Here is a 25330-nt window from a genome sequence, read left to right as displayed (position 1 = left end):
TTGTTAGCATCTAATCGTTAGCATGCAGCCATTAACATGACTCGTTAGCATTTTCTTAGTAGCATGTAGCCGTTAGCAATACTTGTCAGCGTGTAGTGGATAGCACAACTCATTGGCATGTAGCTGTTAGCAAGACTCGTTAGCATCTTCCTGTTATCTTCTAGCCAATAGATAGATAGATAGATAGATAGATACTTTATTCATCCCCGTAGGGAAATTCACACTTCCAGCAGTCTACCCCGTTGTTTATTAACAGATGAACATGATGCCCTAGGGGTGCTTGTAGCGGAGTGGATGACGTCACGCCAGTCCAAAAGTTCGACATCCCTGCGGCAGATGGAAAACTTTTCTTTGTGAAAATCCAGGGATACACCACCTCGTGTTAGCAAGTCCGCCTCCCCTCCAATTCCCCCCGGAAAATATGATTCTTTAGCATCTACCTGTTATTATTTAGCCAATAGCATGACTTGTTAGCATTTTGTTAATGGCATACAGTTTTTATAAATTGTTATCTACTCATTAGCATGTAGTCGTTAGCATAACTTGTTAGCATCTACTCATTAGTATGCATCCATTACCATGACTCGTTAGCATCTACTTGTTAGCGAGCCAAGCTTTTACGGAAGCGGATGGATCAAAAACGAAAAAAATGATAACAGTTACGATGGCTAATTGCGACCGTGCTAACAGCACAATAGAATTTGCAGAAATAAATTCGGAAAATTTCCTCTTGCAGTTTAGCCCGTCCCACGAATTCTGGCGCAAGACATCAGCCGACAGCCGAATGCCTCCAGGCTCCGAATTATTCCACCTCTCCTCTCATAACATATTCCGTTGGAAAATGCTGAAAAACGGTCAAGTCGATCCTCCCACATGTCTTCCTGTGGCTCTTCTGAAGACCCCTCCCCCTTTGTTTCAATTCCACGCCGTCGTTTATTAATTCATTGGGCCGAGAATGAAATTTTTGGAGTACTCGTGAGAGTTCAAAGGTGATTAAAGACGTTCCATCAAAAATCCGCCACACATGAGGGACGGGAATCTCTTTAATGAGAAGGAATAATCCCTTCAACGCTTCCCTGGTGAGACAGCTGTGAGCGCTCCCCATCCAGCCCCCTCCCCATTTTTGACAGGCTGTCTGTCGGGCCAGGCGACGGGTCGCTGATGGATGATGTAAGTTTTTTCAGCGGGAAGAACCTGTTGATGAGCGGGAATTGTCTTCCCACCTTTGGCAAAATATTACGAATTGAATCGGACTCATATTATCAACTTCATGACCCGAATAACTTATTTTTGTTACCTTGCTTTTCCGGGGGTAATGTACTGTTAGGGAAAAAAACTATATTATAAATGTAGCGTTTAGCAAATTGTTCGAATTAGTTATCTGACTCCATTAACCAAACACAAACTTTATTCTCCTAACAATGCATGCTCTTTTCTTAATTTTAGGGAAACATATTGAAAAGAGACAGGCAGATTTCTCATCTCATCTCATCAGCTGCACCGCTTATCCTCAGTACGGTCGCGGGGATGCTGGAGCCCATCCCAGCAATCATCAGGCAGTGGGCAGGGGACACCCTGGACTACTTGCCAGCCAATCGCAGGGCACACGGGGACAGACAACTCACTCGCTCAGTCACACCTAGGGACAATTTGGACCGGCCAATTCACCTGAAATGCATGTTTTTGGAATGTGGGAGGAAACCGGAGTGCCCGGAGGAAACCCACGCAAGCACAGGGAGAACATACAAACTCTGCACAGTAAGGCCGGGAGCTGGATTTGAACCCACTCAGGAGGTTCCCACGACCTCAGAACTGTGCCGCACACGCGCTAACCACTGCGCCGCCGTGCTGCCCACAGGCAGATTTATTTTCTTAAATTATTTCTTAAGTGAATTCCATCAAATTTTTCCGAATTATTATCGAATTAGTCTAATTAGTCTTGTCATTCTCCGATCTGAACCCCCGTCTGTCTTCCGTCTTTTTGACACGTCGGGGCGTCGGCCACCCCCATGGGCGTGCTGGCTCCTCCCCTGGGTCGGGCCAGGAACTCCCAACCTCGTCTGACTGGTGCGTCAGGAAGGCCCCCCCACCCCCATTGGGCGGGTCAGGTGCCAACGTCACCTCCTCCTCGCCGGAAGACGCCGCCACCTCTAGAGGACTCACGACAAGAAAACTTATCAGCTCAAAGCAATGCCAAGCGTTTATCAAAACAAGGCCTAATTCCATCGTCAGCGCACGCTATCAAAATTCCCCAGTCAAAACTCTCGACCTGTCCTCGACCTTCAGCCTCCTGTGAAAAATCCACACTGCATTCAACAAATGTAATTTGTATTATATTAAATCGCTTATAGTCAAATAAATAAAATAAAAAATCCTTCAGTACCTAAATTCTGTTGGGGGCTGAAAATCTGTGTCTCGGGATTCGGACTGAGTATGTGATCAGGGAGAAAAGAATAGAAGCAGTTCAGTTGAGGAATCTTATTACATAGAGAAATTAAATAGAGTATACCCTGGGCCTGTGATTAGGATGAAGCACCGAAAAATGGTTTGCCACTGTTTTATAGAAAATTGGCGTGGATCAAATCAAGGAAGTCTCGTCTTCACAAGAGACCTTTTGTTAAAACTGGACCCAGTTTTTAAGGTTATATGATAAGAGCAGAATAATCAGAAGTCCACAAAGCTGGGAAAAATACTGAAAGAATGGGCACATTGAAACCTCAAATGAATAGAAGAGGTACGTACTTTGTACAAATATGTCGATGAGTTTAAGGTGCATTTACTGAACAACTAAATGAATGACGGGATTATGGTAAATGGTCCGCATTTATATAGCGCTTTTGAAGTCAATGAGGACCTCCCAAAGCAATTTACAATGTACTTCACACTTACCCATTCACACACACACTCACACACCAATAGGGAGTCAGCCATGCAAGGCGCCTACCTGCTTATTGGAGGCATTAGGGATTCAGTGTCTTGCCCAAGGACACTTCGACATATAACACGGAGGAGCCGGGAATCGAACCTGCGATCTCTTGATCCCAAGACGAGTGCTCTACCTCCTGATCCAATGTAATGATATGCTAATAAATAAGACAACTAATATAGCTGGAAAACGTTTTAATAATACCAATGTATTTAAATTTGTAGACTAAATACTGTAATTATTTGTGTGTAAAATTGCATATTTTTTTGTACCCAAATCTCTCACAGTCTGGCTGCACGTTATACATGAGGTTTTATGGTAGTACATTACCATATTTGGGCAATAATGGATATGTCTAAATATATTGCTAACTTTATTTGCGCAACATTGATCGCGGCAGTGAAAGCGCTGAATTTTAACCACTAGACAACTAAGGTAAAGGTTGACACAGGAAAAGGCTTCAGATTTCAACTCCTCACCACAGTATTTTACGGTGCCACCTTGTACGACGTTGTAATGAAGCATCATGGGAAAGAGTTCATCCAAAACAACATTGTAGAACGTGTTACTGTAAAATGTGGGGTGACAGAATCCAATAGTTCTACCTGTGTTATAGCTGGGCCGCGCACGTAGGACCAAGAGAAAAGGGCTCACTGCAGGGGTGGGGAATCACCCAAAAAAATCCCCTTCCTCCTCCCGAGTCCTCACATATAAGATATGAAATTTCAGGTTTTGCTTCTCGCTAGATCGTTTTTTTCTAGCTCTGGCTGGATTGGGGTTTCAATACCCTGTTTAGTCCTCTAATAGTGATATATTCAACTCTGTGAACAGATAGGTACTTGTTGGTACCTTTCCCTGTTTCGGGAGGAAAATTCCTTCAATTGCTAAAGCTAAAATCAGTCATACCTGTTTTTTATTGGAAAAAATACAATTCAAAGGCATTAATTAAGCCCTGGGTCCAAGGTGGATTTCGGGGGGCCACAAACGGCCCAATTAGCTCTATAGCAAAAGCATACGTGGGACCCCAAAAGACTTCATTTGCATATTACTTTTACTTAAGAGCTGTCAATCATCTCAGCATCGGGCAAGGTGCTTACCCAGTGGGTCACTTAACTCAAATTTACATTGAAAGAAAATTACATTTGAACTCATCTGTCGGAACGAAAGTACGGTGGCTAAGTAAGAAGAATTCTCATTGGTCCTCCAGCCATCTGTATTCTCGCCTCTAATTGGCCTCGTGGTACTTTTTCCCGTCGCGATGATTTCCCATCAGCCATCTGTTGGGGCTTCTTTCCCAACGCAGCTGAACTGTTCAAAAATATTCCAAGTCATTGTACTTTAAGATTTATTTTTCAAGATAAAAATGCTGCTTTCACTGACAGTTGGAACAATGGAATAGTTGAAGAAAAACCTTAAAAATGATGCGTACTTTATTTTACAGAGGCATTCTTCAAATTAAAAGAGAAGATTCATTTTCATAAATCTACGTAATTAAATAAAATGAATAAATTATAGAATATAATTATAATCCTCAAAAACAAATTAATACACTGCACAATTTGTTTTTGAATTTAATTATTTGAAAATGCAAATTGAATTCAAAAAAATGATTATATTTTTTCATGAAAATATATAATTGTTGTGAAATTCTTAAATGTCTTTCTCAAAAGTATTTGCGTTTCAGAAAAAAAATGTAAATAACAGATAAAAATGATTAAAAATTATAAAAGTGAAATAATAAGTAAAAAAAATAATAAAACATTTAAAATAAATATAAAATGCAAATAAAAAATAGAAAAAAGAATTCGAAATACATAAAACGATAAATATATTTAAAAAATGATCAAAACGATACTAATACAAGAAATAAATGATAGATAAAAATATAAAATATAAGTAACAAAGATATAAATAAATTTACAGTAAAAATAAAAAATAAATGAACAAAAATGTAATATTAAAATTGAATAAATATTGCAAGTATACATATACAAAATTAATACACAGAAGAATAAAATCCACCAAAATAAAACACAAATGAAAAAAATGCAAATAACTAAATATATAATATAAATAATAAATAAAAAAATAAATACAAATAAATAACAAAATGAAAAAATATCACAAGTATAAATACAATTCAATAATAATAAAAAAAAAAGAATAATAAGACATGTATGATATAAATCTAAATGGATAAATATATAATAAATATAACAATTTAATATTTATTTTGTTTTGCTCAGTAAATTAAAATTAAAATCAATAACAAATATATTTTTAAATGTTTAAAAACAAATACAGGAAAAACTGTTATACCAAGCATTGCTAGTTATATTTTTGGGATGTCATGATTACTGATGTGACTCAGCTGTGCACGCTCATTTGGCGCTAGCTGCCACAGGTTCTGATTGGCTCCCTGTCAGTATTTGAACCCTGTCCTGTCAATCCCCTGTTGTCAGTCCATCTGCAAACTTCAGTGAATACTAGGCAAGCCTTTTTCGACCCTGACTCCCGCCTGTCCCGTTTTTCTCCTGTCTGTCTCCGGCTATGACCTGTTTTGCTCCTGACCACGTCTGTCATCCCGTCCCAGTTTACGACCTCTTTTTGTCCCCGACTATGTCTACTCTCCGGTTCTGGCTTACGACTCGCTTCCGACCCTGACCACGCCTTGCACTCCCAGTCCCGGCTACCGACCCGTTTTTCCGTCCCTGACACCGCCATCGCTCGAGATCCACTTCTGCGTTCGGAGCACAATCCGAGTATGAGAGCGACTTGCTTCTCGCGTCCAGCGAACACCGGATATCACAAGATTAAAACTTGTGAGAAACGTAACGCAATTGGGTCCTGTTTCCATTCTGGTCCTGACATGGGAGGGATGTCACATATTTAAATATATTTCCTAATCTTTTTATGTGTATATTTTTCATAATCTTTACTCACATTCATCTTTACTTTAAAAAAAGAAAAAATTGACTGGAGATATTGAATTATTCATGCAACATTTCCACATATATAACGTTACATTTAAGAAACAGTGTCAATCCCTAAGTCTCCATTTCTGACATATTCTATAGGTTCCTTTATTGAATCCATTGGATTTTCCCCTCCGAATTTATTAGCTCGACATCATATAATGCGTTCTCTATATTCCGGAGCGCTTATCGTCAACAGGGATTATTCCTGGCTATTGATTCGGAAAACTAAGAGAGGCCCGCACTTGGCATCCGGAGGCTTTTTCTACATCGGCGGTCGACACGGGTTCTCTCAGAATCGACAAATTTATTGTCACTTCGGGCGGACTAAAAATAGGCGGCCGCCACAAAGTAATTACGATTTGTGAGAAAAGCTGACGCAATTACGTGGCCAATAACAAGTTGGAATTACTCATTTGCAAAGCCGGAGTAACAATAAGTGGGGGGGAAAATGGCGCGCGGTAATAATTTCGCTGTGAATTATTGATAGGGGTTTTATGAAGGAGTTTTGTTTTGATGGTTTTATTGTTAGGTGCTAACAGAGATTCTTAAAAAAAATCTTCCTTTTATATTGTATAAGAGTTGCTTTGTCATTATTTAATGCATTTCTTTGGCTTGGATGCACAATAATTATAATCGACGTCATAGTTATCGACGCAATGGACAAACTAACTCGATACTTAGTCAGGTGACACCGCAATATTAGCTCATATTACTTATCCCTTGTTAGAATATAGTCTGATTTTCCATATAAGTAGTAGCACAACTTGGTCGTGCCCCCTCTCTACTTTTTTTAATAATGTGGCAATGTATACAGGCTGTTGGTATTTATTTTTTATAAAGGAAGTAGCAAAATTTGGTTGTTTCTTCTCTCTACTTTATAATGTGCGTGAGGCACTGGAGAGGTCTGCCGAAATCAGTCGCATGGCTCAGAATGTCTACATACCGTTGTGATTTTTCTCAATTTTCATAAAGGAAATAGCACAACTTGGTAGTGTCTCCTCTGTACCTCTTCATAATGTGCGCGAGGCACTTGAAAGGTCTACTGCAATCAGTCGAATGGCTCAGGATGTGTACAGGTTGGAATTTTTTGTTTTACATTGAAGCAGTAGCACAACTTGGTCGTGTTTCCTCTCTTGCGCTACATGATGTGCGCGAGGCACTGGAGAGTTTGGCTTATAATCAGTCACCTGGCTCAGAATGTACACAAGCTATTGGGATTTTTTATTTCTATTGAAGTAATAGCACAACTTGGTTGTATCTCTTCTCTACTTCTTCATGATGTGAGTGAGGCACTGGAGAGGTCCGCCGATATCAGTCGCATGATGCAGGATGTAAACAGGCTTTTAGGATTTATTTTTTTTAAAGAAGAAGTAGCACCATTTGGTCATGTCTCTCTCTACGTCTTTATAATGTGCTTGAGGCACAGTAGAGGTCCGCCGCTATAGGTCACATGGCACAAGATAGATAGATAGATAGATAGATAGATAGATAGATAGATAGATAGATAGATAGATAGATAGATAGATAGATAGATAGATAGATAGATAGATAGATAGATAGATAGATAGATAGATAGATAGATAGATAGATAGATAGATAGATAGATAGATAGATAGATAGATAGATAGATAGATAGATAGATAGATAGATAGATAGATAGATAGATAGATAGATAGATAGATAGATAGATAGATAGATAGATAGATAGATAGATAGATAGATAGATAGATAGATACTTTATTCATCCCCGTAGGGAAAATCACACTTTCAGCAGTATCCTTGTGTTGAAAATAAAAAAAATAATAAAGTAAAAGGAATATAATACATAAATACCCAATGTAACGTGTTGATATAGAGTATTTAGATAGTGCCACATAAAATACACACTGTAATAAAAATACGGTAATATGCAATGTGGGGGTCTGGTTTCATGTGGGCTTTACTCCCCTGGGTGGAGTTAAAGAGCCTCATGGCATGAGGAAAAAAATTATCTCCTCAGTCTGTCCGTGGAACAAGACTGTGACAGCAGTCTGTCGCTGGAGCTGCTCTTCCGTTTGGAGATGATGCTGTGTAGTGGATGCGAGGAATTGTAGCACAATTTGGTCGTGTTTCCTCTCTAGCTCTGTATGATGTGAGCAAGGCACTGGGGAGTTTGGCAGTAATCATTTGCCTGGCTCAAGATGTGTGTAAGAGCTATTGTGATTTTTTTTTATTTCTGTAGAAGTAGTAGCACAACTTGGTCGTGTCTTCTCTCTATCTCTTCATAATGTGCCAGAGAAACTGGAGAGCTCATTATAAGTGGCAATGCTCAGGTTGTGTGCATTGCTGTTGTGATTATATATACTGTACAATTAAACAAATTAGTATCGGTAGAAAAACAATCAGTTATCCAGCATCTCCAGCTTTACCCAATGCTAACCTAGCGTAATTTATGCTATAACACTCCCAATTAACCTCGAGTGCTTTCATTGAGCTATTTAAATAAAAAATTCACTAAGATAAAAGCCTTCAGCAAATAAAACTCAGCCAAAAAAAGCACGACTTGACTTTTTGTGCAGCGACATCCATTAACCCTTAAAAAGCACGACCTTTTGGAAGCGCCCGACCTTCGAACTGAGGACAATTGAGATCATCAACCTCCTTATAACTTCATCTCAATCGCATTCAATTTGGAAGTAATAACATAATAAATGTATTGATATGGAAGCAATTATGCAAAAGTGACAACAAAGATATATAAATAAAAGATCGTTCTTAATCGGACAGGAACATATAGAGCGAAACAGAAGAAGAATTCTCCTAAATTTGACTTTCGCAAAAGCAACAGGGAGAGAGTTTATGATTTAGTAGCTAAATTAAAAAAAAGGCTCATTTTAAATATTTAACATGTTATTGCAAAAGGAAGACGTGGAAAAGAAGGCAACGTTTTGAGTCCATACACAGCGCAACAGCGGTACCCAGTGGCCGCTTTGACACTATTCGAATTCAAGACAAATCACTAAAGGATTTATTTTTATCCAATAGTTAAACATAAGATTCTCCTTTAAAATATTGTTTGAAAAATGCAACTGGAATAAAATAATAAAATAAATTATTACAAACGATTGACTTTAGAAAAAACGTGCAACTGACGTATTCTGACGTCACCGGAAAATGTAAAATATAAAACATAGCGTTTAATAATAATAATAATGTTTATCTATAAAGGTTTTCCCCGAAAGCAATTTAAATTAATGATATTTGTAAAAACTTTGTTAATTTTATTAAACCTACTTGCGACATTCCTTGTTTTTTTAATTTGGATTGATTCGAAAGTTTTGTTTAAAATGATAAAGAGAGAGTGTGTAATATTTGACCAATAGATGTTACTGTATTGTGTTGTTAAAATAGTGCAAATAAACAGGGGAGGAAGAAATACAAACTACGGAGATTTAAAGGGACCAAAATGAACTGCTTTTCCTTCTTTGCCCAGCCTTTTGTGAATGCAAGAGAAAAAAAGGAAATAATAGAATAGGAAAAGGGAAGAAAAATATGAAATGAAAGAAACCAGAAAAAACTAAAGAGAAAAGGGGAGAAGAGAAAGGAGAAAGAAACAGAATGCAAATAAGAAGGGAGAGGGAGAAAAACAGAAAACGGAAAGAAAAACGAAGAAAGAACAAAATAGAAAACAAAATAAAAAAGAAAAGACATATGATCAATGGAAAAAGAAAGATAACAAATAAAAAGTGGAACATTAAAAAAGAGAAGAAAAAATGGGAGCAAAAAATAGAAGAATGATGAGGAATGGACAAAGAAATCAGAAAAAAGTAAAAAGAAGGATAAAAAAAGAAAACAGAAGAAAAAAAAACAATTATTCAGGTGTACCCTTAGCTGCAAGCTAGCCAACAAATATGTCAGCTCCCTATAGGTGAAAAAAATACACCCAGGTAGCTGAAAAACTGCACTTTTGTGGGATATTTTTGCATTTTTGCTTATTATTCTAATCAATATATTTTTTTTTAAATAAACAAAGCTTTTTCTTAGCACCAGGAGGCGCTAAATAACACACTGTCCCTTTCACGGAACACCGCTGTAGAATATTTTTATGGAAGCGCTCTGCTCAATAAAGCTTTTTTTTCCAAATAGTACATGTTAAATATTATAATTTAGCCTAAATATTGGTAACAAACAGAAACTATTACAGGAAAAACAAGGATCAGTGACGTAACAGATGACGTGTTTCGAATAACTCTATAATTGTTAAATATTGGAGGATTTCCATTCAATTTTACAACATTATATTCTTACAAGTACTTGTAGATTTTATTGCTTTGTATCCTATATAATAATGGTCTGCAATTGTTTTGGGTCACAGCCTCATGAAAATGCCACTAGGCTACTAGCTGAATTCCCTCCCACAATACCTTTCTCTTTCCTCATTCAGTTCGGAACCTCGTGTGCTTTGTAAAGACTTAAAAGTCGACGATAAAATGATGTAAAATAATAATTTGTACTGTATTTATTCACTATGTGTCAGAAAAGCTTGCATTGATGCTAAAGGGAGAAGCAAAAACATCATAACCATGTGTGTGTGTGTGTGGGGGGGGGTGTGGCGCTTTCCCCTTCCCCCCCAAAAAAGCCTTGAGAGGGACACACCCCAAGAAGTGGTGCCCCGACGACCACGGCGATTAGGGGCCGTGGAATTAATGCAAAACATCCAGATACAGAAAGTGTCAGTGACGTAACAGAAGACATCAACCGCAAGTTGATTTGCAAAATGTTGTTTAATAACTAAGTGATTTATTATTCATCTGTACCTACATGGTAACTATTACACGTTCCCCCTAAATATTAATAACCAAAATGAAATAAAATAAAAGAAACTATCCATTGTAAGAAAAAAAAAACGAGTGTCCGTGACGTAACAGCTGACGGAGGCCGGAAGTTGAAGCATGCAGGCTATTTGATTGTCGTCACGTTTATAAACTAGCGTCATTTACTGTGAACAGAACTTATTTCAGGTATAAATATTATGTCTATTCACAATAATATTGAAAGTAGAAGCGTGAAGGGCTTTTGAATAACTTTATAAATGTTAAATATTACACGCGTCTTCTAATATTAGTCAAACTAAATTAATGTAAACAATCTAAATTCAGGGGAAAAAATGTTGATGTGCTAGGGTTTCTTGAATAACGACGTTATTTATTTGTATCTACATGTTAAATATTTTTTAAATGCTAATCATTGCATCATTCCAAAAAAGTGGCACGAAACAGCTAAACAACAATACAAAGCGTTGAAGGGAACAGAAAGTGCTGTAGGTAGAAAAAAACAAAAAAATAGATGAAATAAATAAATAGAAAGGAAAATAACACTGTAATTATGACATGGTTAATTCTATACAAGGGTTTGATTCTTACGTATAAAATATGCCTTTTAGACCGTTTTAGTTTACAAAAAAAACTAAGATTCCATGACAAAATTCCCCAATTGTACATTTTTTATGGATAGTTATTTACACATTTAGCCTAAATATTATTAACCGAAACATGACATAAAATAGTAGAAACTATATACTGTGAGAACAGTTGATTTACCCCGAAAGTTACACGGATGTAGTCACTTTTATAAATCGTGTGAAATATTGTATATTGGTTTCGTTAGATTATTGGGTAACTTGGATAACAGCGCCGCTGGTGTAGTGGTATCATGCAAGATTCCCATTCTTGCGACCCGGGTTCGATTCCCGGGCGGCGCACGCTTTTAATTTTCACGTCAATACAGTGTAAAACTTTTTTTTTTTTTAGCTTGACAATTAACTTTATTGTCATTTACGTACGTCGTGCACTGTGTGACGACTAAGTGGAGGTATTCCATCGAATACGTCTGCGCACGCGCCATTACTCCGCGTCCGTTGCCTGGCAACCGCGGCCCAAAACAAGCTAGGCCGAATGTCCGAGTCCCGCCAGCAGCCGGCGTGCGCCAAAACAAGCGGGCCGTGCGGCATGTGCCCGACCTGCCTCTTTACCGCCCCCAGAACCCCCCAAACCTCGCCCTGTACCCCCGCGACCCTCAACCTGTGGAAGATCTCCGACGAGTCCAGGCGGAGTTTTGTGGTCGGGATGCTGGTGCGCTGCAGGAGCGTCCCGGTTCTGGAGAACATTCAGAGCTCGCTTCGACTCACCTCCTGGAACTTGCTGAGCTATGCACCGTCCAAGGGCAAAACCTTGCCCGAGTTGTACGCCAGGCTGGACCGCAAAACCAAGCCGTCGGTTCTGGTCCGGGACATCTGGGACTGGTTCGACGGGAGTCCCGAATGGGTCCAGACGCGCTACCTTTGCCTGCTGCTGCTGCGATGCGACCTGGAACTTCTCAGCATGGCCAAGAATCTCATCGGCGTGGCCGTCACCAGGCTTCAGCGACAGCTGGACGGTCAGAAAAACTCAAACACAAAGTAACGAGGGTTGGGAGTAACGAAATACACGTAACGACGTTATGTAATTAGGGTACGAAAATGTTGAAGAAAACGTTATTTACATAGACATAATGTGCAGACCAGATAGTCATTTTGCCCATCAAAATCTCAATTACTGTGTTGTACAGATGGCCAATTCATACACTGATAGAAACACTTCTCTTTTGGTCTGTATTTGTCGATGTAGCACTCATTTTGTTGAAATGGCGTAAACCAGCAGTTTTGTGAGGGTAGAGCAGTGCAGTGCCAGAGATGCGTTCAGGGACATTTAGTAAATATGAAAGATTGTCTTCGTTTGGTATTTCGCATTAAATTTGTGTTTAAAATCACGATAGGATTGCTGTATTGTTATATTGTGGGAATGTTTTACTTCGACTAGTAAATTTGGGTTTTGTAAAAAAGAGGTTGGGAATCCCCACTCTTAAACTAGTAAACAAGTTGAACTTGAACCCAACACTTCCCAGCATCTGTTGGTTTTTAGAAGGTAAACACTTTGCGTGTTTAAAATAGTAATATTCTCTAAATGTCTCTTAATGTACAGTTCAGCCATAGTTTGTGCACACCAGTATCTACTATTATTTATTATGTGTTCTCTTAAAGGGACAGTGTGTGTGTTTTAGTGTCTCATAGTGGTAAAAAAATCATTCACTAAAGAAAAAAATAATATTGGTTTAAATGATAAGCGAAAATACGCAAACTATTATTTCTAGAGGCATTTTTCTTTAAAATACTCGTAGGTCGAGAGAATTTCATTGCAGCCTCATCTGAAGGTAACTGACATGATTGTGAGCCATCTTGCTGCTACGGCTACGCCAAAAACCTAACTTTTTGTCACAGGACCAGACCAAATCGGAGGCAGGAAGGTTGAACTCATTCGCGTTAACGATCAATTACTTTTATCCAGGAAATAAAAGTCATCCAACACTCAGGGACAAAAACAAAAACAGGTTTACAGGCAAACAGGAACTCAGACTAGGAATACTCACAAAACAGGCTTTTACTCAGAACGGGCAAGTACTGGTTTCCTCAAGTCAAAACAGAACAGAGTAATGCAAAGTAATGCAATAAACCCGCAACCGGCAATCCCCAAAACCCGCCCTTAAGAAGCACACACGCAAATTAGGAAATCTGCTACAGCCGGTGCCAAGGGGGCGGGGCCAGCCGGTCGCCACGGCGACCATGCTGGACATGACACTTTTAGTGTACTATTTTTATCCCAGCTGTATTTTTTGTGTGCTTTTTAATTTATTTTTTTCCTCTTTTTGTGTGCCTTCATTTTTTTCTTTCTTTCTTTCTATCTTTCTTTCTTTCTTTCTTTCTTTCTGCCTTCCTTCCTCCCATCTGTCCTTCTTCTCATCCATCCTTCCTTCCTTCCTATCTCCCTCCCTGCCATCCTTCCCTCCTTCCTCCCTTCCTTCCTTTCATCCTGCCTGCCTGCCTTTATCCCAGCTGTATTTTTTGTGTGCTTTTTAACTTATTTTTTTCCTCTTTGTTTTGCCTTCATTTTTTTTCTTTCTTTCTTTTTTTTCTTTCTTTCTTTCTTTCTTTCTTTCTTTCCTTCCTCCCTCTCGTCCATCTGTCCTTCCTTCCTGTCTTTCTCCGTTTCTTTCTGCCTTCCTTCCTCCCATCTGTCCTTCTCATCCATACTTCCTTCCTTCCTTCCTATCTCCCTCCCATCCTTCCTACCTTCCCTCCTTCCTCCCTCCCTTCCTTCCTTTCATCCTGCCTGCCTGCCTTCCTTTCTTTTCTTCTCTTTTTTCAATTCTCTTTTTGTTTTCTTTTTTTCTTTCACTTTTTTCTATTTTCATTTCTCTTGTTGTTTTCTTTTTTCTTTTACTTTTTTCTTTTTCTCCCTTTTCTCTATTTCTTCTTTTTTTTTGCATTTTTCCTTATATTTATTTATTTGCAAAAGGCTGGGCAAAAAAATAGAAGAATATTTCAATTTTATGGTCACATCCCCAATGTTAGCCTTTTGTTGAATTGACAAATGATCAATTTATTCAAATTATTACTTCGTTTGCTGATTTTTCAGGGAGCAGATGCACGAGCACGAGCAGCAGCACGAAACTTTCGAAAAGGGAAGATTCCACCGATTCCGCCGTTCTTCCTTTGCTACCGCCGGGCTACTCCAGATCTTTGCTAACGCTCAGCAGACCCCGAGACTTCATCGGCGGTCTTCCTGCTGACCTGTCCAAGAGGATTTTGGGTACGTCCGCATCCACCGTTTGTTTTCTGGTCACAGCGTTGCGGTCTAGCTCGTAAGCTAGTCAGATTTGCAAAAGGAAAAAAAAATGTCGTGTGTGGAGTCAGGGCTGCTCGACGAGGCTACGCTAAAGCGCTGCATGAAAGTCTGCAAGCAATGGAAGAACCTGGCTGGCGAAACCATGGAAGAGATGCGCTTCCGGAAACTCTACCAGGAGCAAGTGGAGGCCATGATGAAGGTGAGAATGGCAAGCTTCGATTCCATGGTTATCATCTTCTTGCTTCTCCCTTCAGTATCTCTGCAATCCTTAGGACCCGATAGTTTTGTATTGCCAACTCACAAAGATTCTGAATAAAGACAAAGAAAGTTATTTTGGAAGATAGTTTAGACGAATAAAGACAAATCAAGGCATTATGGGCGGTAGTTTAGCCAATTGCTTAATCTGCATTGTAATAATGCCGTGGCGCAACCATTAGCGGATCATTATTTAATATGACGTCGACCAATAGCAGGCAGTTATTTTAAGAGACATAAGACTCAATAAACACGAACATCACAAAGTTAAAACATTTTTGACACGTAAAATAAGTTGCTGACATATAGTCTTTTCTCTTCTCTTCTCTTCTCTTCTCTTCTCTTCCCTTCACCTCCTCTCCCCTCCCGCCCCTTCTCTTCTCTTCCATTTTCTTACCTCCCCCTACCGTCTTGTTCCTTCCCTTTGTTCCTCTCCTTTCCTCACCCCTCTTCCCTTTTTTCTCTCCTCTCCGCTCCAAACCTCACCCCTCTCCTCTTCTCTCTCTTCTTCTCTTCTCTCCTCCTCTCACTTCCTCCCCAAGCCTCACCCCTCTCCTCTTCTCTTTTTTCTCTCTTCTTCTCTTCTCTCCTCTCCTCACCCCTCTCTTTTTTTTCTCTCTCCTCTCCTCTCTTCTCCTACCCTCTCCTCTCCTCTCCGCTCAAAACCTCACCCCTCCCCTCTTCATTTTTTTCTCTTCTTCTCTTCTCTCCTCTGCTCTCCTAATCTCACCCCTTTCTTTTTTCTCTCTCTCCTCTCCTCTCTTCTCCTCTCCTTTCTTCTCCTCTCCTCTCCTATCTTCTCTTCTCCTCTCTGCTCCAAACATCACCCTTCTCCTCTTTTTTCTCTATTCTCTTCTCTTCTTTTTTCTTCTCCTCTGCTTTGCTCTCCTCTCCGCTGCTCACCTCACTCCTCTCTTCTTCTCTTTCTTTTCTCTCCAGCGCTATAAGGGCGTTCACATGGTCAGCCCTTCGTATGCCAGGATGGTGGACGTAGAGGTCCCTGCCGAGACCCACGAAAGCGGAGAAGTCAAGTCCACGCACGTAAGCCCTCAAAACAATTCCCTATCTGGCTCACAAGTTAGCATGCAAATGCTAATCTATTTGTTTTTGAATTCCTCACAAAAGACAGCTTGTTTCTTCATTTTCCTGCCAAAGACGGTCATCTACGTCAACAATTTTTCCGAAAAGGGTTAGCATTGACAAATTTAAAAGTCAACATTTTATTTTAAGTTAAGATAGTTAGTCAGCAAGCAAAATCTTCACAAATATAAACTCAGGCCTTGTTAGCTAACTAGCTCGATAAGCCAGGAAAAAGCAGAGTTCACCAGCTAGCATAATTATCCCTAAACTATACTGAGGAATGAAACATATTTATGCCATACGTAAGCAGTTAGCTAGCTAGCATGACTATAACAAAATGAAGCAGACTTAGCTATCTAGCTAGCATGACCTTATCTGAGACTGCACTTTTTTAGTTTGTTAGCTAGTCAGCATGGTTTTAAGAAAAGTAAACATGGTTATCTTACAAGCATGCTTCTAACAAAGACCTACCTAACTTTAGTTTGTGTGTGATCATGCCAAAAGTAAGCATAGTTAGCATGATTTAAAAAGACACTTCAGGTTTTAGTATGTTAGTAATTAGGCATTGTTAGCTCTGGTGTGGTTATTCCGAAAGTATGCATAGTTAGCTTGCTAATATGATTTAAACATGCTTGGTTAGAAAAAGTTAACATGATTATACAAAAATAAGCATTATTAACTCTATTATGGTTATTCCAGAAGTAAGCAGAGTTAGCCACCTAGCATGATTTCAACAAACATTTTACCCTTTAGTTTGTTAGTTGGTGAATAGGCATGATTATGCAACCATTTGGCATTGTTAGCACAAGCATAATAATGCCGAAAGCAAGCACGGTCAGCTAGCAAGCAGGATTGAAACAGAGACGGTTCTTTTTGGTCTGTTTGGTAGAGGGTTAGTATGCTTAGGCAAAATTAGCCGTTGTTAGCTTTAGTATTGTTATGCCAAGAGAAAGCGTAGTTATCTAGCTAACATAATTTAAACAGAGACAATTCTTTTTGGTCTGTTTTGTAGAGGTTTAGTATGCTTAGGCAAAATTGGCCATTGTTAGCTTTATTATTGTTATGCCAAGAGAAAGCGTAGTTATCTAGCTAACACCATTTAAACATACTTCATACTCACAAACACTATCGCTTTATGCGTTAGACTAGCGCTTTTCTCCCCTTAAAGCCCCACTGTGTAATATTTCACCACTAGGAGGCACTGTTGTCTAATACGAAGTAAAAGGAGTGCTAAATGATTAGTGCGTAGCTAATCACGTAGCCATAGATTCCGCTTTGTAAAAGAACTACAAATTTCTCAACATGTTACCGTCTCATTCAAGTTTCGTTTCGGTTAAAGTTAGCTACTTCGTCTTTTAACACAAGCACATGTTGTTTTTGTTAAAAACAGAGTGCCTGATGAAAAGGTGCTAATGTAGTTTTTGCTTTGCTAGCCAGTCAGCATGAATATGCCAAAAGTAAGCACAGTTAGCCAGCTAGCATACTTCCTCCTGTGTTTTGTACAGATGTGGCCCTTCGAAGCTGCCTACGCCGACATCAAAACCAAAACGGTTCGAATGGAGGAGCGCAACATTTACTGCGGCGCCTATTTCACGTCCGTGCTGGTCGATGAGTAAGCATCTTTGCTAGCTAAACGCGTTTGGTATTTCCTGAACACCTGACTGTAGTTCGTTTCCAGCGAAGACCCCCACCGCGTCGTGGACTACAAAGGCGGCCCCCTTCTTAGCACGGCGTCCAAAGACCGCGCCGTCCGTCTCCTGTACGTGGGGACGGCTAGCAAGCAAGTGGGGCTAATGAAAGGCCACGTAGGCGGAATCCGCGTGGTGCTGCTGTGCCCCGAACGTCACCTGGTCATCACGGCTAGCTGCGACACTAGCATCAGGTGCGGAGTCTACATCGTCTGGCTGGTTAGCGTTGCTAAGCAGGTGTGAGACGCCATTTTGTCACGCAGGTGTTGGAGCGTGAGGACGGACCAATGTGTTCTGGTGTTGTACGGTCACTCCAGCATGATCAACTGCCTTGATATCCACGCTGATAGGCTTGTTTCCGGCGCTAAAGACTGTACTGCCAAAGGTAAATGACTTGATTCATTAGCCTATCATAGCCTATGTTGGGATTTTTCTATCAAAATGTACCGTTTACCAAATTGTTCGAATTAGTTATCTGACTCTATTACCCAAACACGACCTACATTCATCCAACAATTATGCGCGCTCGTTTTTTGAGAGAGAAATTACCAGGAAGCCGGCAATTCCACACGGGGGCGGATGTTTATTGTTCCAGCAGACCTAAGTGTACCCAATCGGAGACCGCTACCATCCAAGTTGCCCGGGATCATTTATACATTTAACAAACAAAGCAAAGACATCCTATTGGCTATGTGTCATCTGCAGTTAACGTTAGCTTTCTCTTGTTGGTCTTCTCCCCGTATGAAGGCATGTTGGCTGGGCTCCACAATCTTCGCATACCAGTGGCGCCCTGACGTCTGCCCTTGTGCGTCTGGCCTTCTGCGTCAGCACTCATAGGAATTCTATTATCAGAAATACGTTTCGTATTCCCCACAGCCTACCCTGACATGGAATTAAAACACAGTCAGTGTATATCTTTATTGCATTAAACTGATTACATGCACTTTGTAGTCAATCGTATAAAATCCTTTATAGTCAAATGTATAAAATCCTGCTAGTAAACTTGTGTCCTCTGGCAAAAAAAGCTCAGCAATCTACAAGACTCATTACCTTACCATAGCCTAGACGAAATGGTTACAATTTAGTAATTAACCAATTAGCCTAGCTATCCTAGCTAACATGCTAACATATAGTATTTACCCATTAAGTTTTGGCAAATACTTCACCAACGACTGCTCTTTTAAAGCTTAACTGCCTACTTGAATCATTAGGCTAACCTCAAATGAGCTAGCTAAAATGCTAAAATTTTGCAAGTAGCCGATCAATTTTGCAGATGACTTGCGTCTTTTGCCAAACACTGCTCTGTTACAGCTACTACTTTAGTTGTTAGCCTAGCCTAGTGTTTTTTTACCTTTTTCAAGGCAAGGCAAATTACTTTCATTGTAAACAATTCCGCAGGACACCACTAGTCGATGCTGTTAAATTTCCGGTAATAACAGATCCAAACAAATGATAGCTGTCGCTAGACCGCAAAGGAACCTAAATTGGATATTTTCCCACAATGCAGCTTGGCAATTAATTACTGTGCTGCTTCACAGTGGTTGGAAACTGGCCTAGCCTAGCATAGCAAGAAATTCATTTAAATTCAGTTATACGGCGGAGCGAAAGCAGAAACGGGTCCAGAAACAGGTCAGCAACAGGTATCAGGCAGGAAAAAAACAGAGCAGGATAATGTCAGATAGTGCAAAGTTTGCCTAGCTGAGAGCATAGGTTCGCAAACGGTCTAACAGCTTCCTCTTGGAAGACAGGGGTTTAAAAAGAGTCAGGGAGCCAATCAGCGACCAGGGCTGTTGGCGCCAATGGGGCAGTCGCAGGTGCCCCGAATCAGCAATCATGACAACTGTGTCCAGTGTGGAGTCTCCACACGGAGAAACCCCTGGAAGAGTTGATCTTCTCGCAACGTACCAAATAACAGGAGCTGTAGCACCACTTAATGTCGATTGTGCTTTTTTTCAAATGTTTGGTATCGTAAACCGGACCTCAAACTGAGAAAACTAAACCAACACTTGGTTAGCCTAGCGCTAGCACGACGGAATGCAATATGTCGTACTGTTCTAGTGTGGAGTCTCCAAACGGAGAAACCCCAGGAAGAGTTAATCTTCACGCAACGTACCAAATATCATCTATTTGTGCAGTTTTTCAAATGTTTGCTATTGAGAAAATCAGACCAACACCTGGTTAGCCTAGCGCTAGCTCGCCGGAATGCAATTTGTCGTTGTACTGTGTCCAGTGTGGAGCCTCCAAACGGAGAAGCACCTGGAAGACTTCAACTTCAAGCACCGAAGCTCGGTGCGTTGTGTCAAAATCAACGCCACGGCCGTCTTCAGCAGTTGCGATCGAGGGGTGGTCAAACTGTGGGACGCCGAGAACGCGGCTCTCCTGCGGGTGATCGACGCCCACAACAGCGCAGTCCGTTGCATGTTCGTGGACGAGTGGCACCTCCTGTCGGCCGACACCAACGGTCTGGTCATGGCCTGGAGCAGCCGATGCGAGACCAAAGGTTGCCTCATGAAAGTCAGTCACCCCAAGTAAGTCGGCAGGAGTCGCCGGATGGCTGAGAACCGATGAGGACAATGGACGTTTCCGCAGGGAGGTCAAATCCCTGACGCTGGCTTACCTGCGGGTGGTGACGGGCTGCGTGGACGGGAAGATTCGGATCTTCAACTTCCTGACTGGGGACTGTCTGAGGACCATTCTGGTGGAGGCGGAGACGACCGGGAGAATGCTGTCCCTGCATTTCTGCGAAAACAAGTTAGCCACGTCCATCGGCACCATTAAAACAACAAAGCTACTCAACCTGCTTGACTCACTCGCTTAGCAAAATGCTACAATTCGGTGATTAGCCGACAAGTTTTGTTGCAAGGCATTGTGTCCTTAGACCAGGGGTGACAAACAGGCAGCCCGCGGGCCGGATCAGGCCCGCTACGGGATTGAATCCGGCCCGCGAGACAACGCTCAGAGAAGCGCAAGAGAAAAACAAGCTGCAGGTTGAAATGTATCCACTTGATGTTGCCAATGCCAGGTGCCTCTCACAAAGGCTCTACTTGTATTTCTTGCTCTCTCTCTTTCTCTCGCTCTCTCTTCCTCCCATTTATTCTCACTCTCTATTTCTCTCTCTTTTACTCTCTTTTTCTCCTTCTTTGTTCCACTTTGTCTCTTTCTCTCTGTATCTTTTTACCTTCTTTTGCTCTCTTCCTTTTTTCCTTTTCCCTCTCTTTTCTCTCTTTCTCTCTTGCTTTCCCCTTCTCTGTCTCCCCGTCTCTCTTTCTCTTTTCTCTCCTTCGCTCTATTTCTCCTTGGATTTCATTCTTTATCTTTCTTCCCCCCTCTCTCACTATTTCTCTTTTTATCTCTTTTGTTTTTCACACTCTCTTTTTCTATTTTCTCTCTCACTCTCTCTTTCTCCCTTTCTCTTTTTCTCTTTATATCTTTCTCTCTAATCTTCTAGTCCGGCCCCCGAGAGAATTTTTGTTCTATTGTGTGGCCCCTGAAGTAAAATAAGTTTTACACCTCTGCCTGTACTACCAACGCTAAACAATGTACTTGACGTATTAGCTTAGCAAAAAGGCTACAATATCGCAATGTGCCGACAAGTATTTGCTAGGCATTGTGTCCTTAGCTAAACAAAGCTACATTCAAGTAAAAAACATCACTAGACTAATTAGCCTAGCATAGCCTAGTTAAAGTGCTACAATTTTTGTAATTCGCGCCATATTTTGTCTACAAACTCGTGCCCTCTGTCAAAAACTGGACTGCCAAAGCCAAACAATCCACTTGACTCATTAGCCTAGCAAAAATGCTACAAATTAGTGATTAGCTGAAACGTTTTGCCAAGGAATTGTGTCCTTTACCAAACAAAGCCCTGTTAAAGTTAAACACATTACTGGACCAATTAGCCTAGCGTAGCTTAAAATGGTGCTACAATTTTAGTGATTCAACGACAAATTTTGCCGACAAACTTGCGTCCAACAAACCTAGTATAGCTTAGTGAAAATGCTACAATTCAGTAATTTCAGAAGTATACTAGTCAATACAGCCTAGCATGATATATAGCATAAATTCAACAAGAACAAGTGAGCCACGCCCATCAGTGTCAAAAAACGTTTTACCAAAGCTAAACAGTCTACTTGACTCAGCCTAGCATTGAATGCTTTTTATTTTGAAATTCTGCTTCCTCCTCCGCAGCATTTTAGTCAATGCCACTTCCTGCGTGAAACTTTACCAGTTTGCAAAAGTCTTCTGGGATTACGACGAGCCGGCGGACGAAGTCGCTTCCGGTTTGGCCGCAAGCTGCACGCCGCCGAAACCGGACCCTCCCCGGGTTAGCTCTGCCAGGGCAAAAAATGTGGCAAGAGAGCAAGGTTAGTCATCGGTTTCACGCCGAAGCTCGATACTAGATTTCCTTTAGACCGATACCTTCTATCTAGGCATGTTAAATATCACGTATTTTCAGGGTGACACTGATACTTTTTGTCCGGCGATGATCAATACGTCTTTTCAGACTAATGCAGACACAATACTTTTTTGTCTTCGGATGTTAAATATCTCAGTTTTTTCAGATACCTTTTTTCAAGGTATAATCGATACCACAATTTTCATACTGTTAATAATACCAATACTTACTGCAAGGGATTGTTTCATATCACAGTTTTCAGCCTGATACAATACTGATACCTTTCATCCAGGGATGATTGCTGCCACATTTTTTTTCCAGGCTGATACTAATATCGATACCCTTTGTCTATGGATGTTTGGTGTTTTTTTTCAGACTGATACCGCTACTTTTTGTCTGGGGATGATCAATACCACAATTTTTCAGACCGATACAGACACCAATCTTTTTGTCTATGGATGTTCAATCAGACGTTTTTCAGACTGATTCCAATTCCTTTTGGCAAGGGATGATCAATACCACAATATTTTATGCTGATACGTTTTTTTTGCCAAAGGATGTTTCATACCAGTTTTCAGTCTGATACAGGTACTGATAATCTTTATCCAGGAATGATAGCTTCCATGTTTTTTCAGACTGATACTTTTGTCTAGGGATGATTATTCACACATTTTTTCCAGACTGATACTAATATCGATACATTTCGTCAAGGGATGTTTAATACCACATTTTCAGACTGATAGAGATACCGATAACTTTTGTCCAGGGATGTTTCAATAACACATTTAAAGTCCAATACCAGTACTGATACCCTTTGTCTATGGATGTTCAATATTACAATTTTTCGGACTCATACCAATCCTTTTTGTCAGACATTGATCAATACTTTTTTTCAGACCGATAAGGACACTGATACGTATTTGTCCAGTAATTTTCAATATCACATTTTTTCCCAGACTGATACCAATACCTTTTGTCTATGGATGATAAATACTTTTTGACTCGGGATAATTGATACAACAAATTTTGATACTGATATGAAAACTGATACATTTTGCCAAGGGTTATTCCACACTACAGTGTACAGTCTGATACAGATACTGATTTTGTTCAGGAATGATTGCTACCACATTTTTTGAGACTGGTATCAATACTGATACATTTTAGGGATGTTAAGTATTACATTTTTCAGACAGATACAGATAGCAAAAACTTTTGTCCGGGGCTGTTTCACCGAGAATTTTTTTATCCTGGTACCAATACTCTCTATGGATGTTCAATGCTACATTTTTTCAGAGCGATACATTTTTTCCGAGGACATTCAATATCAATACCACCAGATTTAAACTGTAACAGAGACCGGTACCTTTTCTTTACAATACTGTGACTTCTTTGTTTAGAAATGTTCAATACCACAACTTTTCCCATTGATACCAATACTGCTTTGTTTCGTCAAGGGATTTTCAATACCACAATTTTTCCTACTAATTTTCTCAATCAAGTCATCGATACCGAAATCACATACCGATACTATTACTACATACAATGTTCTTGCTTCTGCAACAAGAAAATCATAGTATTTGAATTAACGTTGTGTTTATTTTATCGGAACTTATCATTCGTAACTTTACATTCTTCACAAACGGACACTATAAGGAAGCTGATACTGACATCTGCTATCGTTGATACCGATCATTTTTATTTGTCGATTCCTGGCAGTTGCCCAGCACTTCCGGAGCTTCCTCCATCCCATAACTCCCGAGCCCGGCCAGCAAATGAGGCGCATGGATCAGTTCAGCAGTTTACACTCGGAAAACAGTCCGCTTCACTGCCACCGCCGACGGCCATTGACGTCTGTCCCGAACCCTCAGCGGCCCCTCGCTCAAAAACTGACCAGTAGGTTGCCGCATCTGCTTAAAGATCCGTCCAAGAGCAGGAATACTATGTGATCAGTTTTATTACCAAAACACTTTTAGATATACTGTAGATAGAGCCTGTCATAATGGGATTCCGTTATCATGTTGCTACGGATAGGCCAATCAGTTTAACTGGTTATTTTACTAGAGTTAAATCCCCAAGGTGTCATATTTGACCACTAGATGGCACTGTGTTGTCCGTGACTTTTCTATTTAGGGTCAAATAACATTGACATTTTTTTCCCCCTCAAATGTTCTCTGGTTGATCAATGGTAGTCAGCATATACAACTGTGGTATATTTATAAATTGCGGATGGTGGTGTTTAGCTTTGGCGTGTGGACATATTAAAAACTGCGAGTCATTAACTGACTCTATGAGGCTTATTTTTATCTTTTGCTTCTCTCAGCTTTGTCTTGGGGTTGGATTCAATCTTTTGGCCCGTGGGATGTAGTTTGCCAACCTTTGCACTAGAGTGGGAAAGCCTCTGTCCCCAGTCGGCCACAGCTATTTTACTGGTGGTCCAGAAAATTGAAGAGGAGAGTAAGCCATAGCAACTGACCGCTAGATGTCAGTGTTGTACGCTTGAAAAATGACTCATTGGTTTTCCCCAAGAAACATGCGGTTTACTTGATAATTTGACATTCAAGCTCTTAACTGAAATGTCCGATTTTTGTGGGTAGTTGAATTAAAGTAATTAAAAAACTTAAATTCCGAAATAATTTGTATGTATTAAAACCTCGACTGGAAAGAAAGTTCTCAACCAGCTGGAAGAAGCCGAGTCATCATTAGAGGGATCGGGTGACCTTACACCCCCCAGGCACGGTGCCCTCTTGGCCTGCTCGCTCAGGGGCGTCATTAGAGTTGAGGATCAGGGGGATGTGCCCCTCTTCTGGGTGGGTGCAACACCCTGCCCCCTCCCCCAGGTGGCCTCAACGTTGCAATAACAACACCGGAACAACAAATTAGGAGGGCCAAAAAAACAAAAGAAGGCTCAAGATTTGTATTTTTTGGTGGAATTGACAGGTAAGGCCTTATGACCCCCCAAAAATTAATATATACAAACTCCTTTGCCAAACGAAACTCTGTTAACGTTAAACACAATTCTGGACCAATTAGCCTAGCATAGCCTAAAAAAAGTCCTACAATTTAGTAATCAGTGACAAGTTTTGCCTACAAACTACACAAAAATAAAACAAACCCTTATCAAGAAATGCAATTCCCCTTACTCAGCAAGAATCAACCTTAAAACTACCTATTTACTCAAAGCAACACAAACTAGGAGTGGTGGGCTGTCAAGGCCTGCAAAACCTTCTCTGCTGTCCTAAAATATATCCGAACCATATGATGTTAATTGTATTTTGTCCGGCAATACTCATTAAATAATTCCTATTGTC

General features: G+C 40.3%; 1 protein-coding gene, 1 long non-coding RNA gene and 1 other non-coding gene across 3 annotated transcripts in view; 2 read left to right on the top strand and 1 right to left on the bottom strand.

Moving 5' to 3' along the window:
* LOC148347362 (uncharacterized) overlaps positions 1-12304 on the bottom strand; it is a 19460-nt gene extending 7156 nt beyond the window's left edge. The window contains exon 1 of the long non-coding RNA XR_015848119.1: positions 12071-12304. This is a non-coding gene — a long non-coding RNA (uncharacterized LOC148347362). The remainder of the gene's footprint in view (positions 1-12070) is intronic.
* Positions 11574-11644, top strand: trnag-ccc (transfer RNA glycine (anticodon CCC)). Its single transcript has one exon. It is a non-coding gene; the product is annotated as a tRNA-Gly (tRNA).
* On the top strand, positions 11604-25330 carry fbxw10 (F-box and WD repeat domain containing 10). Its single transcript, XM_088324122.1, has 11 exons — positions 11604-12318; positions 14394-14567; positions 14672-14802; positions 15798-15899; positions 17444-17550; positions 17617-17820; positions 17890-18011; positions 19857-20154; positions 20216-20377; positions 21812-21987; positions 23739-25330. Exons 1-11 carry the CDS (start codon positions 11838-11840, stop codon positions 23966-23968), a joined length of 2187 nt encoding a protein of 728 aa, XP_088180248.1. The 5' UTR covers positions 11604-11837; the 3' UTR covers positions 23969-25330.

The sequence above is a fragment of the Urocampus carinirostris genome, chromosome 19 (assembly GCF_059441175.1).
Source record: "Urocampus carinirostris isolate Australia breed hairy pipefish chromosome 19, RoL_Ucar_1.0, whole genome shotgun sequence".
NCBI lineage: Eukaryota > Metazoa > Chordata > Actinopteri > Syngnathiformes > Syngnathidae > Urocampus > Urocampus carinirostris.
The sequence above is the reverse complement of the archived record's forward strand: the minus strand, read 5'-3'. Positions and strand labels throughout refer to the sequence as shown.

Coding starts and splice junctions, on each gene's coding strand:
- fbxw10 (XM_088324122.1), top strand. CDS start 11,838: ATGTCCGAGTCCCGCCAGCAGCCGGCGTGCGCCAAAACAAGCGGGCCG. Junction 15,900..17,443: donor GAGAAGTCAAGTCCACGCAC/GTAAGCCCTCAA, acceptor TGTTTTGTACAG/ATGTGGCCCTTCGAAGCTGC. Junction 20,378..21,811: donor CTGCATTTCTGCGAAAACAA/GTTAGCCACGTC, acceptor CCTCCTCCGCAG/CATTTTAGTCAATGCCACTT.